Source organism: Gouania willdenowi, chromosome 20 (assembly GCF_900634775.1).
Source record: "Gouania willdenowi chromosome 20, fGouWil2.1, whole genome shotgun sequence".
Lineage (NCBI taxonomy): Eukaryota > Metazoa > Chordata > Actinopteri > Blenniiformes > Gobiesocidae > Gouania > Gouania willdenowi.
In genome coordinates this window covers 9,132,206-9,148,050 of record NC_041063.1, presented here as the reverse complement: position 1 = coordinate 9,148,050, position 15,845 = coordinate 9,132,206, and the positions used below count along the sequence as shown (strand labels likewise).

At 38.2% G+C, this 15,845-nt stretch overlaps 2 protein-coding genes across 2 annotated transcripts; both read left to right on the top strand.

Annotated features, from left to right (window-relative positions):
• The first annotated feature begins 332 nt into the window (after window positions 1-332).
• LOC114482176 (homeodomain-interacting protein kinase 3-like) lies at window positions 333-1,398 on the top strand. The gene is made up of 5 exons (XM_028477308.1): window positions 333-434; window positions 564-680; window positions 768-860; window positions 1,065-1,239; window positions 1,341-1,398. Exons 1-5 carry the CDS (start codon window positions 357-359, stop codon window positions 1,385-1,387), a joined length of 510 nt encoding a protein of 169 aa, XP_028333109.1. The 5' UTR covers window positions 333-356; the 3' UTR covers window positions 1,388-1,398.
• An 8,573-nt stretch (window positions 1,399-9,971) lies between these two features.
• On the top strand, window positions 9,972-11,252 carry LOC114482159 (homeodomain-interacting protein kinase 3-like). The gene is made up of 6 exons (XM_028477272.1): window positions 9,972-10,031; window positions 10,153-10,276; window positions 10,403-10,519; window positions 10,607-10,699; window positions 10,904-11,078; window positions 11,181-11,252. The coding sequence occupies exons 1-6, from the start codon at window positions 10,006-10,008 to the stop codon at window positions 11,225-11,227; spliced, it is 582 nt and encodes a 193-aa protein (XP_028333073.1). The 5' UTR covers window positions 9,972-10,005; the 3' UTR covers window positions 11,228-11,252.
• The last annotated feature ends 4,593 nt before the right edge of the window (window positions 11,253-15,845 follow it).

The window sequence follows — 15,845 nt, the reverse complement described above, 5'->3', positions numbered from 1 at the left end:
CCTATAGCTGTTGGTGGCATTGCAGGGACTTAAGTCTGTAAGGGTCATGCATGGCGACATCAAGCCCGACAATGTTATGTTGGCCGACATAGACGAGGATCCAGTCAGAGTGAAGCTGGTTGACTTTGGACTGGCTTATTCATTCTCTGCCATCTGTCCCGGAATGATTCTTCAGTCCATCGGCTACAGGTATGAGGGTGTCACCCTGAATTACTTCTGTGTTTTTGTAACAAACCTCTGTCATTATAGTGTTGGTAGTTAATGCTAAGCAACATTTTTCTAAGTGTATTTCATTCATTTTGCTTCGCAGAGCCCCAGAGGTTTGTCTTGGCCTTCCATTCTCAGGAGCCATTGACATGTGGGGAGTGGGCTGTACGCTGGCCTTTCTCTACCTCAATGATCATCTCTTTCCTTTCCACTGTGAATACCTCATGGTAGGTCTTTTCTTTTTTTTATATACATCATCCCTCCATCCATTTAATGACACATGTTCTCTTTTCCACATGTATAGTAAGTCTTGAGTAACTGCCTCTAATATGTGTAATTGTGTGTTCTTTCTGCAGATGAAGTGCATGGTGCAGATGCTGGGCATGCCGTCGAAATACCACCTCCGCTTTGGCATGTACAGCCAGAGATTCTTTTGTAAAGAGGATGAATTTGGCACACAATGGAGGCTGCTGGTAAAACATAGTTTTCATTGTTGTTGAACCTTGATTGTTGCCCTAAACTTCTCATAAACCCTTTTCATTGTTGTTGTGTTTCCACAGACCCCAGAAGAATACTCATCTAGAAACAAAAAGAAAGCAGAGGAGTGGCCCAAATCTCGTGCTCATTTCTCATCATTGGATGACCTGCTCTATGTAAGTGTTCTCTAAGGTATTTGAGTTCAAATACTTAGTAGAGATTTCTTCTTTAAAATGCAACCCACCTTAAAATTGCGTTAATAAGCTGAATTTATTCACGTGTTTTTTTTTTTTTTTTGTTTTGTTATTTTTTGTCATTAGCAAGATAGGTGTGAACTTGTGTATTGACCTAACTCTTGTTTTTTTTTTTTTTGAATCTAGATCTCTGAAGTAGAGGATGCTGAAGAAATGGAAGACAGGAAGGTGTTCATCGACTTCCTAAAAGAGTTGTTACATCTGGATGGGGATCTGAGAATCTCTCCTGTTGAGGCTCTTCAGCATCCCTTTATCACAGGGTCATACCTGAGCCAGCCCAGGAGCCAGACAGCAGAGAATAGTGAGTGACTGCACTGTGGAGACAATCACGCACATGGTGATCAACTAGTTGTTCTATTGAATTTCTAAATAATCTTTTTTTTATTTTTCCTCCTACTAAAGAAATGGATGACATTACTCTTGCATCTGGCCAAGATGGGCAAATTTAGAAACATCACACAGAAAACAGGGATGAGTCCCCACTGTCTCCTGCAAATGACAAATGTGGACATTGTGAGACACATGTATCAGAAGATTGGATTGAGGATGTCCCACGTTCTCCTGTGAAATTGTTTCCCTCTTCCAATGGACCTAATGCAGAAGACGTCTCCTTCCCCGCCTCCAACTCTATGAGGTTCTCGGGCAGATTCCTGAAACGAGTTCAGAAGTTCTTCTCTCGACTTTGGACAGGGCGTGCTGAACTTTTAAGAGAGAGAGTGAGAGAAAAAGTGAGAAAGAGAGAGAAAGCCAAAGAGAGAAAGCAAGAAAGTGAGAAAGAGAGAAAAAGCCAGAGAGAGAGAAGGAGAGGGAGTGTGTCAGTAAGGAAGTTCTTCTCTCGACTTCAAAAAAAAATTTTCATGTTGCTTGACTTCCTCTGTGAAGGAGTAATTAGTTTTTATTCTTTGTTTGTTTAGTTCTTTGTATAATTGCATGGTACATGTATATTTGTAAATAAATGTATTGAATGAATAATCTAGATCTCAAACCTTCTTTATTTCCACCTTACTTTTCGTCATTTTGACCCTTTTCAAAATATATTTAGCCACTGATACAATAATAGATCATATATTTCATATATTTAGAATTGGTAAAACATTTGTGATGGTAGAAAATCAGATATATGGGGCTGTTTTCATGTGAATGGTGGCAGAGGGAAAGAAGCTGTTTTTGTGTCTGGAGGTTCTGGTCCTGATTGACCGAAACTTTCTTCCTGAGAGATTGAAACAGTTTATGACCGGGGTGGGAGGGGTCGGCAACAATCTTTCCTGCACGCCTCAGACTCCTGGAGGCGTACGGGTCCTGAAGGGAGGGCAGATTGCAGACGATTATCTTCTCTGCAGAGTGGATGATACTCTGCAGTCTTGCCTTGTCTTTGGCCGTATCTGCAGCGTACCAGATGGTGATGGAGGAGCAGAAGATGGACTGGATAATGGAGCTGTGGAAGTTCACCATCATCTTTGTTGGCAGACTGAACTTCTTCAGCTGCCGCAGGAAGTACATCCTCTGCTGAGCTTTTTTGACAAGGGAGCTGATGTTCAGCTCCCACTTGAGGTCCTTTGTGATGATGGTCCCCAGGAAGCAGAAGTACTCCACAGAGCTCACTGTAGAGTCTCCCAGGGTGAGGGGGGTGAGGGGGGCTGGGTTCTTCCTGAAGTCTGCTATCATCTCCACTGTCTTTAAAGCGTTGAGCTCCAGGTCTTTTTTTTTGGGGGGGTGCACTTTGGCACCCTTACAGCAGAGGGCACCCTCGGTAGCCGCCTGGTTTTCCTGGCTGCAGGCCCGGCCCACTTTTACAAAAGATGCACAATGCAGTGGCTCGCATATCTCTGTCTTTAGTTTACAGCCTTTTTACTCACTTGCCTGAGACATTTTCAGAGTACGTTATTATTATATAGTGCAAACATAATCACTGCATATATAGGGGATTTTTTAAAAATGCAGTCAAAGTATCAGACGAATACAAGCAGGATAAGCAGGTAAAAGAGATTTGGCATTACATTGCTACCTTAGCTTATTATTAGATAATTAAGTGTTATTTTAACTTTGTTAGAACTTCATTATTTTCTTTAAAATAAAAATATTTGACGATCAAGATAATCAGTTACCTTTTGAAATAAGGATCATTTTAAATTGATAGGCAAGCCAACCAACCAACCAACCAACCAACCAACCAACCAAAATAACACCATCATTTACCAATATATTTGAAAACTAACACAACCTACAGCTTTTCTGCCACCAAAATGAATAATTTGAGGATACCACCCAATACCAGTGGTATAGGATTTAAAACAAACTTTAAATTAGTTATCTCCTTTTGCTTCTCAGTCAATCAATTTGCAACAAATCATGATTGAATGTGGCAGGATTTATTGTAAATCAGTAGTTGGCACTTTTGCTTCACAGCAGGAAGGCCCTGGGTTTGACTCCTGGACTGAAGCTGTGATCTTTCTGCATGTAGTGTGCACGTTTTCCCTGTGTTCAGGATTCAAGATTTGTATTTGTCACATGCTCATACAGATGTGCAGTGAAATGTAAAAGACTGTCCCGCAAGGCCATGCAACAACAAACACTCAATTTAGTAATACACATATTTGCAGAAAAAATATAACACAAAGCAAAAAATAAAAAGCGTTATTTGAATGCACAAAACATAAAACACAGAATAGAATACTGTAAACAGTGCAAAGTGTCAACATGTAAAATATGCAAAGTGCAAAGTGACCAGGGTCCAGTTAAATAGCAATGTAAAATAGTTTAAAAATGATAATTGAATGTATAGAATATAAAAAAATATAAAAATGTTATATTGTCCAGAGGTGTCAAAGTGCAATGTGCAGATCTATGTTTTTTAACTGAGGACAGCATGAGGAAAGAAGCTCTTCCTGAGTCTTTCTGTGTTCACTGTGGTGTGTCGGAGGCGCCTGCCAGAGGCTAGAATTGTTTGCGTCAAACTCATTTTAGTTCAAGGATCAAATATGGTAACCTTGCCTGCAAGATGGATTCTCCTGGTGTTTACAAACACAGTCCCTCCTATCTGCTTTATTATCCACTGTTCCTTCATCCCCGGAATTGTTTAACTCATTTAGTGGGGTTAGAAATTTTGAAAATGGCTGGCACTGAATGAGTTAAATGGGGACCATAATAAAGAGCGTTCGAGTTCTCTTTAAGCCCAGGAATAGAGGCTCAATGTTTCCTTTTTTACCTCCTTTAGCCTAGGAAACACTGATGCATCCTTTACCAAAGGAGACGAAATAATTCTGACTCACAATTCCTTGTGGCGACAACATTTAAAGAGAAATGCACACCCAAGCTCTGATAAATAACGGAGATCATTCAAGTTCAATGCAATAATATGTCTTGAACAACTTTAAATAATCTAAAACCCATATTTTATTATATGTAAGACATATTATCAGATTATAACTGACATAAAAAAGACACTGTGGTTCAAGAATAAGAAATCAGAGACATTTGTAGCCACATTATGTTTTATTCAACATAATTCATATTTGTGAGCAGAAGGTGAGTGTGAGCAACCATTCTCAATGTGACGTTCTTTTAGTTTCACTTTTATTCCTCGTAGCCTGGTCGCCTCTTTTCCTTTGATATTCATTCAAACCTTGTGATTTTTTTTAGATTATATCAGCGTAAAGTGTTATAAATGTGGTTTTAGTCCATTTTCAGAAATTTTTAGTTTTTTCATCACAGCGGATGTCACAAATCTTCGCAGCCGTCAGCGTATTACGTCACATAGTGGAAGTGCTCTGATAGTCAAAGCAAACGTGATTGCCGTTTCTTAACCCTGTGATGTCATCCACAGGTAGTGATGAGTTCAAGACCACACTATCCAAGACCAAGACTTGCCCGAAACCAAGACTTGCCCGAGACCAGAATGCGCCGAGACCAAGACGAGACCAAGACAAGACCAAGACTTTCGGGAGCCGAGACCAAGACCAAGACCATAAACATTTTTTTTTAAATTGAAAAAAATATATAAATAAATGAAATTATGACGAGGTTCGACAGTTAAATAACATTCTCTGTTTAATTTTAGTTTCTTTTAAATACATTTGATGGAGAAAAATGGTGCCTGCAGAAAATTAACTAAAATATTAAAACTACTACTGCTACTGATAAATTCACAATTATTCTACATATTTGAAAACAAGATTTTTATGTAAGCTGAATGTACAGTAAAAAGTAATGTAATGTAATGTAAAAGTATTTCTGCCAAGAAAAAACATGGCTGGTCACCTAGGCACCGCATAGTGTTTTCTCTTTGTTAGGGTTGGGCATCACACACATACACATAAGGAAGGTTGCGTCTTTATACAGGGTGGATAAAAAAATGAATAAAGGATTGTTTTATCCCGTTCTTCTCCTTGTTATTATCACATTGTAAAAAAGTTTAAAAATAGCGGGAATTAGTGCTGGTCTCGAATGGTCTTGAGGGAAAATCCCGAGTCCAGGCAGTCCAAGTCCGAGACAAGGCCGGGTCAAAATGCTTCCGAGTCTGAGACAAGACCTTTAAAATTTAGTCTCGAGACCGGTCTCGACTATTACAACACTATCCACAGGGTTATGGAAAATTGGTTAGGAAAGGAGATAGTAGGGACTATTCGGACGCAGCCCAAAATCCATCTTGTACTGTTCCCGCCTTTGCCTTTCGAACCCGAACCGAAACGGTTCAAACTAATCATGAGGCAGTGTTGTGGTTTAGGGAGGGATATCCGGGTGTGACGAAGGCAGAATCGCCGAAGAAAAACTGGCGCATGCGCAGTTGCGCTGAGAAGAACTAGCTGGGCTCCCGCTAATAGCATAGCTCCGAATCAAAATAGAAAGATGTCGACGCAGGAGGATGAACGTTTGGAAGTTGCTATAAACTCAGTTTTAGAAGAATCCAGCATTTCCTTTCCATTGTAGCAGCGACTCTGCGGCGCATGCCGATGATGATATAATCTTTTATCACCGTTTGATTGGCTAAAACAAATCATGGTGGACAGGTGCTTTGCCCAATCAGCTTCTGATCATGTTCCTCCCTGGTTCCAAAAGGATTTGCCAGACACAAAACCAGATCGATGTGGAGAACTGGAGTTAGAGGGAGGGCTACACATCAATCTGGCTCTTGCCAGGTTAGACTTTACCTTGTAGTCAAGAAAAAAAATGGACAGGAGAAAAAAACGCCCGGGGGACACTGAGAAACAGCGGGCCAAAAAGATAAAGTCACTAAAGTCACCAACCAGCAGTGGTGCTGGACATGAGTAAAGTAAGTAAAGTGACGAAAAAAAGTAACAAGTGGCATTAATTGTTCCAAAAGTGGCAAAAACTTTGTAAGAAAAGAGTGAAAAGTCATAAAATGGGTCAAAATAGTCAAGAGTAGCAAAAAGAGGGAACAGTTAATGTAGCTTAAATGAGCAAAATGTGGTAAACAATAGTCAAAAAGGGGAAAAAAGTGGAACAAAAACAGGCAAAATATTGGGAAGAAAAAAAACTGTATATTTGTTGGAAAGAGAAGGTACTTATTGGGCAAAAGGTAGCTTATTCGTAAAAAAACAAGGTTAAAGAAAGGACAAAAATTGGATGAATGTGTAAAACAAGAACTAAAATTCAAGCAGTCGGAAAAACTTTCTAGACTTGATGATAGCTCGGTGAATAATCAATAAAAATGTTTAATAATGTAATAATAATAATAATAATTTTAGACTAAAGTGTACAAATGCTCAACTTAGTAAATTATATCAAGACTCATTGTATTCAGTCAAACTCAATACATGCATAATAATATGAGTCGTTAGAGTTTTGTTTATAATCTTGTATTTGCTGGTTTGGAGTCACAATGGTGTGTGTGTGAGAGAGAGAGATAATTGAATATTTATATATATATATATATTATATTATCATTTTAAATTGATAAATGGTCTCACCATGGGCACAATTGTGTATTTGTATATAAACAGTATATTTCATTAAACACTGTAGACATCTCGAACAGGATTTCTATGGATTTAGATATGTTGGCATTATACATACAGTATATGTATCATATAAGTACCACCAGATTTTTTATATTGATATTTTAATTAGGAAAAAACATGTGATTGAAAAGGGTGTGTTTTATATTTACTATACATTTTTAAATTATTATTATTTTTTTTCTTGTGGGGGGGTTGCAATGTGGCACCCCTCCAGCAAATGGCACCCTAGGTGGCCGCCTGGTTTGCCTGGCGGCAGGGCCGGCCCTGAATATAGGAAACACTTTCATGATGTGTTTACTTGAAAGCCAATGGTTGCCATGGTTGCAAAATGAAAGAGAATGAAGAGATGAAAGTCAACCAGAACTGCAGTAGCTACTCTCAGCACTAGTGGTTAGGTTGGGAACTGTCTCTCTTCTGAGTATCAAAAAATAAAACCAGCATTTTTGTGAAGTTTGAAAGCTTAAATTGTGAAGACCTGAGTGAGGAATGGCTGCAGCAGGTAAGACAGACTATACAGACAAAATATGAGGATGAAATTGAATCTGCTCAGATGAAAGAAAACTGTACAGTAGTCATGAAAGGAATCAATATAATTATTTATTTTTAAAATGTAGATTAAAGTGGATTTGCAGGCCTGATTTCTTAAACTCAAACTTTAAAATAACAGGACAGGATGAGATTTCTATGTTTATGTGAGTCTTAATGATCATGTTACAAAAGAGACAAAACCATGTTGTGGTATGTCATATTCATCAAGAAAAGCTTGATGAGATAAACAAAACAACAATCTGTCAACAATTTATTTCATTTTCAGACAGACGGAAAAAAAACTTTTGGAACATTCTTGTATTCCTGGATTTTCGTGGAGCGTTAAAAAGCATTAAAAGTCATTTAGTGAAGTGTCCCAAAATCTAGGCCTTAATTGTTATTTAAAAAGCATTAAGTTGGATTCAAACTGGCATTAAATCTAAATTTATTAGGAAATTATGACATTTATCAACAAGTCTTACTGTATAAGTTAATTAAATATACCATAATCATGATCAAAAACATATTTAGCTACATTTTTGGATGTAATTTAACACATTTTTTTGCTGAAAACTTTTTGTTTTCACCAATTGTATTTCCTCTGTTTGATGAAATCAAATCTTAAATTTGTGCCAATTTTTTTTCTGCATTTGTGGCATCAAAATGTAGTATTTGGGCATAAAATGGTATTAAAAATCACAATTTGACTTGCTTCAGCCTGTATCAACTCTGTATTTCTGTGATTTATTTGTTGCAACATGAAATAAAAAGTAAAGAAATACAGTATGTTAATTAATTACGCACTGTTGTGACAGAACTGTGACTGAGTTCAGTAAGATTATTGTAACAACAAATTTAAACAGATTTTTTACTTGTTCATGAGGCTAAAGAGGACCAGAATGCAGGAAAATAATGCATTTGTTGAAAATTTTCTGGGGGAGGACCACCAGACCCCCGCAATAACCCCCCCCCCCAACCCCCGGATGGATTCATTTGCGACCTACCCAATTTTCAAACAGATGTTACGCCCTTGTTGACGCTTTTACTTGAAAGTCAGTGGTTGCCGTGGTTGCAAGATGAAAGAGAACCAGAACTTTCAGTAGCTACTCTCAGTGCTAGTGGTTCAGTTGGAACCTGTCTCTCTTTGTATGTGAATATCAAGTAGTAAAACTCGCATTTTTGAAAAGTTTGAAAGCTTAAACTGTGAAAACCTAAATGAGGAATGGCTGCAACAGGTAAGACAGACTTTACAGACAAAATATGAGGATGAAATTGTATCTGCTAAGATGAAAGAAAACTGAACCATTGTCATGAAGGGAATCACTAGATTTAAATATATTTAAAAACATGCAGAATATTATTAGAAAATATTTACTTGGGTTTCAAATCATGAAAAATATTTTTCATTGAAAAAAAAAAAAACAGTTCAATATTTGATATAGCTAATACTGTTAGGAACAGTTTGAGAGAGCTTCCAGAGTCAAAGGTAGGTACTTATAATACATAAAATAAGAGTGTTTGACTTCAATATTTACAGAATGGATGTCATATAGCATGAGGAGCTCTTGAAAACTGAGACCATGTATTACTACCTACTACTACTATACCTTTTAACTGTGAAAAGTAACATGGCGCATACTCTGAGTGTATCAAAAAAAAATGAGGACGTCCTACACATGCAGTCAATGCTGAGACAGGACTTCTTATATGAAGTAATTTTCCAGGACAGGAGGAGATTTCCTTGTTTGTGTGAGTCTTAATGTTTGAATTCTGAATACTAACCATGTGCTCTGTCTGTCCACTTTAACAGCACATCCTCTAATGGTAGGGCAGGTCCTCCAGAGCAACTCCACTCATTACACCATTCTCCAATTTATTGGAGAAGGCAGCTTCGGAGAAGTGGCAATGTGCTGGGCTGATAACAGCAGCAGCGCAGTGGCGGTAAAAATCCTGAAGAATGAGTATTTGCAAGACATAGAGGATGAGGTAGGTGCTTGGATCTCTCCTAGTTTTTGGGCCTCCACCAGGACTTTAACTATGAACTGTTGAGGTACAGCGATATAAAGGTGATCTAATAGTGCTTCTTTCGTTTCAGGTGTCCATGCTGAAGACCATCGGCTCATTGAATGCAGACAACATCAATGTGGTTAAATTCTACGAACAATTTCAATACTTGGGCTATAACTGCCTTGTCTTTGAGTTGTTGGACGTGGATTTATCCCATCTAGTCTGTTCAATTAAAGTACACAATATCCGCCCCATTGCAGAGCAGGTAAGAATCGTTTTAATCCCATGGTAATGCTTGCTGATTGATTTAAGAAAGCTTGAAGTGCAAACCTGATCTTAAACATCTGAATAAGAGAAACTTTATTCTAATCATGTCTTTTCTAATTGTGTCTCTATAGCTGTTGGTGGCATTGCAGGGACTTAAGTCTGTAAGGGTCATGCATGGCGACATCAAGCCCTACAATGTTATGTTGGCCGACATAGACGAGGATCCAGTCAGAGTGAAGCTGGTTGACTTTGGACTGGCTTATTCATTCTCCGCCATCTGTCCCGGAATGATTCTTCAGTCTATCGGCTACAGGTATGAGGGTGTCACCCTGAATTACTTCTGTGTTTTTGTAACAAACCTCTGTCATTATAGTGTTGGTAGTTAATGCTAAGCAACATTTTTCTAAGTGTATTTCATTCATTTTGCGTCGCAGAGCCCCAGAGGTTTGTCTTGGCCTTCCATTCTCAGGAGCCATTGACATGTGGGGAGTGGGCTGTACGCTGGCCTTTCTCTACCTCAATGATCATCTCTTTCCTTTCCACTGTGAATACCTCATGGTAGGTCTTTTCTTTTTTTATACATCATCCCTTCTTCCATTTAATAACACATGTTCTCTTTTCCACATGTATAGTAAGTCTTGAGTAACTGCCCCTAATATGTGTATTTGTGTGTTCTTTCTGCAGATGAAGTGCATGGTGCAGATGCTGGGCATGCCGTCGAAATACCACCTCCGCTTTGGCATGTACAGCCAGAGATTCTTTTGTAAAGAGGATGAATTTGGCACACAATGGAGGCTGCTGGTAAAACATAGTTTTCATTGTTGTTGAACCTTGATTGTTGCCCTAAACTTCTCATAAACCCTTTTCATTGTTGTTGTGTTTCCACAGACCCCAGAAGAATACTCATCTAGAAACAAAAAGAAAGCAGAGGAGTGGCCCAAATCTCGTGCTCATTTCTCATCATTGGATGACCTGCTCTATGTAAGTGTTCTCTACGGTATTTGAGTTCAAATACTTCGTAGAGATTTCTTCTTTAAAATGCAACCCACCTTAAAATTGCGTTAATAAGCTGAATTTATTCACGTGTTTTTTTTTTTTGTTGTTTTGTTTTTTTTTGTCATTAGCAAGATAGGTGTGAACTTGTGTATTGACCTAACTCTTGTTTTTTTTTTTTTTTGAATCTAGATCTCTGAAGTAGAGGATGCTGAAGAAATGGAAGACAGGAAGGTGTTCATCGACTTCCTAAAAGAGTTGTTACATCTGGATGGGGATCTGAGAATCTCTCCTGTTGAGGCTCTTCAGCATCCCTTTATCACAGGGTCATACCTGAGCCAGCCCAGGAGCCAGACAGCAGAGAATAGTGAGTGACTGCACTGTGGAGACAATCACGCACATGGTGATCAACTAGTTGTTCTATTGAATTTCTAAATAATCTTTTTTTTAATTTTTCCTCATACTAAAGAAATGGATGACATTACTCTTGCATCTGGCCAAGATGGGCAAATTTAGAAACTGTCTCCTGCAAATGACAAATGTGGATATTGTGAGACACATGTATCAGAAGATTGGATTGAGGATGTCCCACGTTCTCCTGTGAAATTGTTTCCCTCTTCCAATGGACCTAATGCAGAAGACGTCTCCTTCCCCGCCTCCAACTCTATGAGGTTCTCGGGCAGATTCCTGAAATGAGTTCAGAAGTTCTTCTCTCGACTTTGGACAGGGCGTGCTGAACTTTTAAGAGAGAGAGTGAGAGAAAAAGTGAGAAAGAGAGAGAAAGCCAAAGAGAGAAAGCAAGAAAGTGAGAAAGAGAGAAAAAGCCAGAGAGAGAGAGGGAGAGGGAGTGTGTCAGTAAGGAAGTTCTTCTCTCGACTTAAAAAAAATGTTTCAGGTTGCTTGTCTTCCTCTGTGAAGGAGTAATTAGTTTTTATTCTTTGTTTGTTTAGTTCTTTGTATAATTGCATGGTACATGTATATTTGTAAATAAATGTATTGAATGAATAATCTAGATCTCAAACCTTCTTTATTTCCACACTACTTTTCGTCATTTTGACCCTTTTCAAAATATATTTAGCCACTGATACAATAATAGATCATATATTTCATATATTTAGAATTGGTAAAACATTTGTGATGGTAGAAAATCTGATATATGGGGCTGTTTTCATGTGAATGGTGGCAGAGGGAAAGAAGCTGTTTTTGTGTCTGGAGGTTCTGGTCCTGATTGACCGAAACTTTCTTCCTGAGAGATTGAAACAGTTTATGACCGGGGTGGGAGGGGTCGGCAACAATCTTTCCTGCACGCCTCAGAATCCTGGAGGCGTACGGGTCCTGAAGGGAGGGCAGATTGCAGACGATTATCTTCTCTGCAGAGTGGATGATACTCTGCAGTCTTGCCTTGTCTTTGGCCGTATCTGCAGTGTACCAGATGGTGATGGAGGAGCAGAAGATGGACTGGATAATGGAGCAGTGGAAGTTCACCATCATCTTTGTTGGCAGACTGAACTTCTTCAGCTGCCGCAGGAAGTACATCCTCTGCTGAGCTTTGTTGACAAGGGAGCTGATGTTCAGTTCCCACTTGAGGTCCTTTGTGATGATGGTCCCCAGGAAGCAGAAGTACTCCACAGAGCTCACTGTAGAGTCTCCCAGGGTGAGGGGGGTGAGGGGGGCTGGGTTCTTCCTGAAGTCTGCTATCATCTCCACTGTCTTTAAAGCGTTGAGCTCCAGGTCTTTTTTTTGGGGGGGTGCACTTTGGCACCCTTACAGCAGAGGGCACCCTCGGTAGCCGCCTGGTTTTCCTGGCTGCAGGCCCGGCCCACTTTTACAAAAGATGCACAATGCAGTGGCTCGCATATCTCTGTCTTTAGTTTACAGCCTTTTTACTCACTTGCCTGAGACATTTTCAGAGTACGTTTTTATTATATAGTGCAAACATAATCACTGCATATATAGGGGATTTTTTAAAAATGCAGTCAAAGTATCAGACCTATACAAGCAGGATAAGCAGGTAAAAGAGATTTGGCATTACATTGCTACCTTAGCTTATTATTAGATAATTAAGTGTTATTTTAACTTTGTTATGAACTTCATTATTTTCTTTAAAATAAAAATATTTGACGATCAAGATAATCAGTTACCTTTTGAAATAAGGATCATTTTAAATTGATAGGCAAGCCAACCAACCAACCAACCAACCAACCAACCAACCAAAATAACACCATCATTTCCCAATATATTTGAAAACTAACACAACCTACAGCTTTTCTGCCACCAAAATGAATAATTTGAGGATACCACCCAATACCAGTGGTATAGGATTTAAAACAAACTTTAAATGAGTTATCTCCTTTTGCTTCTCAGTCAATCAATTTGCAACAAATCATGATTGAATGTGGCAGGATTTATTGTAAATCAGTAGTTGGCACTTTTGCTTCACAGCAGGAAGGCCCTGGGTTTGACTCCTGGACTGAAGCTGTGATCTTTCTGCATGTAGTGTGCACGTTTTCCCTGTGTTCAGGATTCAAGATTTGTATTTGTCACATGCTCATACAGATGTGCAGTGAAATGTAAAAGACTGTCCCGCAAGGCCATGCAACAACAAACACTCAATTTAGTAATACACATATTTGCAGAAAAAATATAACACAAAGCAAAAAATAAAAAGCGTTATTTGAATGCACAAAACATAAAACACAGAATAGAATACTGTAAACAGTGCAAAGTGTCAACATGTAAAATATGCAAAGTGCAAAGTGACCAGGGTCCAGTTAAATAGCAATGTAAAATAGTTTAAAAATGATAATTGAATGTATAGAATATAAAAATATATAAAAATGTTATATTGTCCAGAGGTGTCAAAGTGCAATGTGCAGATCTATGTTTTTTAACTGAGGACAGCATGAGGAAAGAAGCTCTTCCTGAGTCTTTCTGTGTTCACTGTGGTGTGTCGGAGGCGCCTGCCAGAGGCTAGAATTGTTTGCGTCAAACTCATTTTAGTTCAAGGATCAAATATGGTAACCTTGCCTGCAAGATGGATTCTCCTGGTGTTTACAAACACCAGGGCTGCGTCTGAACAGTCCCTCCTATCTGCTTTATTATCCACTGTTCCTTCATCCCCGGAATTGTTTAACTCATTTAGTGGGGTTAGAAATTTTGAAAATGGCTGGCACTGAATGAGTTAAATGGGGACCATGATAAAGAGCGTTCGAGTTCTCTTTAAGCCCAGGAATAGAGGCTCAATGTTTCCTTTTTTACCTCCTTTAGCCTAGGAAACACTGATGCATCCTTTACCAAAGGAGACGAAATAATTCTGACTCACAATTCCTTGTGGCGACAACATTTAAAGAGAAATGCACACCTGAGCACTGATAAATAACGGAGATCATTCAAGTTCAATGCAATAATATGTCTTGAACAACTTAAAATAATCTAAAACCCAATATTATTATATGTAAGACATATTATCAGATAATAACTGACATAAAAAAGACACTGTGGTTCAAGAATAAGAAATCAGAGACATTTGTAGCCACATTATGTTTTATTCAACATAATTCATATTTGTGAGCAGAAGGTGAGTGTGAGCAACCATTCTCAATGTGACGTTCTTTTAGTTTCACTTTTATTCCTCGTAGCCTGGTCGCCTCTTTTCCTTTGATTTACATTCAAACCTTGTGATTTTTTTTAGATTATATCAGCGTAAAGTGTTATAAATGTGGTTTTAGTCCATTTTCAGAAATTTTTAGTTTTTTCACCACAGCGGACGTCACTAATTTTCGCAGCCGTCAGCGTATTACGTCACATAGTGGAAGTGCTCTGATAGTCAAAGCAAACGTGATGGCCATTTCCTAACCCTGTGATGTCATCCACAGGTAGTGATGAGTTCAAGACCACACTATCCAAGACCAAGACTTGCCCGAAACCAAGACTTGCCCGAGACCAGAATGCGCCGAGACCAAGACGAGACCAAGACAAGACCAAGACTTTCGGGAGCCGAGACCAAGACCAAGACCATAAACATTTTTTTTTAAATCGAAAAAAATATATGAATAAATGAAATTTTGACAAGGTTCGACAGTTAAATAACATGCTCTCTTTAATTTTAGTTTCTTTTAAATACATTTGATGGAGAGAAAAAAGGTGCCTGCAGAAAATTAACTAAAATATTAAAACTACTACTGCTACTGATAAATTCACAATTATTCTACATATTTGAAAACAAGATTTTTATGTTAGCTGAATGTACAATAAAAAGTAATGTAATGTAATGTAAAAGTATTTCTGCCAAGAAAAAACATGGCTGGTCACCTACACACCGCATAGTGTTTCCTCTTTGTTAGGGTTGGGCATCATTTGGCTTTTAATGATTCTGATTCCAACAGTTCTTGTTGAGAAAGATTATTATTATTCTGGATATAGTGGAAACAGAAACTATAAAAAAAATGCTTGTATTGTGAACCTATTTATATTGTAGGGAACATATACAAATATGTAATCTTAGTCTAAAGCTACAAAAACACAACTTTAAAAAGAAAATAGACTAATATAAGAACTCTTTACAGTTATTTGAGTCCAGGCGATGACACGCGGGTGACGACATAATCCAAGATAGCGGCAGCCCGACTACAGCCCACACTATGTAATAAAAGCCTTAAAAGACATGGATATAATGAAAAGAGTGGATGGACAGAGGCATAAACATGCGGACTTTCACACGGACACACATTGACTTATGGAGTTATTGCAGCTTCTTTAATTCCTGTGGTGACAAGTAACACAGGTAAAATTGTAAATTAAAGAAAAGCAAAAAGCTTTATAGAGATAAAAATTTGACTCCTATAACATGTCATTCAAAAAGTCCACCAGTGTCTTCAGTAAAGTCTTTAAAATTAGCTCTTCCTAATGTTAGATCTCTTGTTAACAAGTCACTACTAATTAATGATATTATTTTGACACATCACTTGGACTTTTTATTTCTTAATGAAACATGGTTGAATGATGGTATCAGTAATACTGTTCTCAATGAAAGTGCACCACAAGACTTTATTTATTTCAATAAGTGTCATACTTGCAGGAACGGTGGTGAAGTTGCTGCCATTTTTAAATCAATATTTCAGTTCAAATCCTTTGA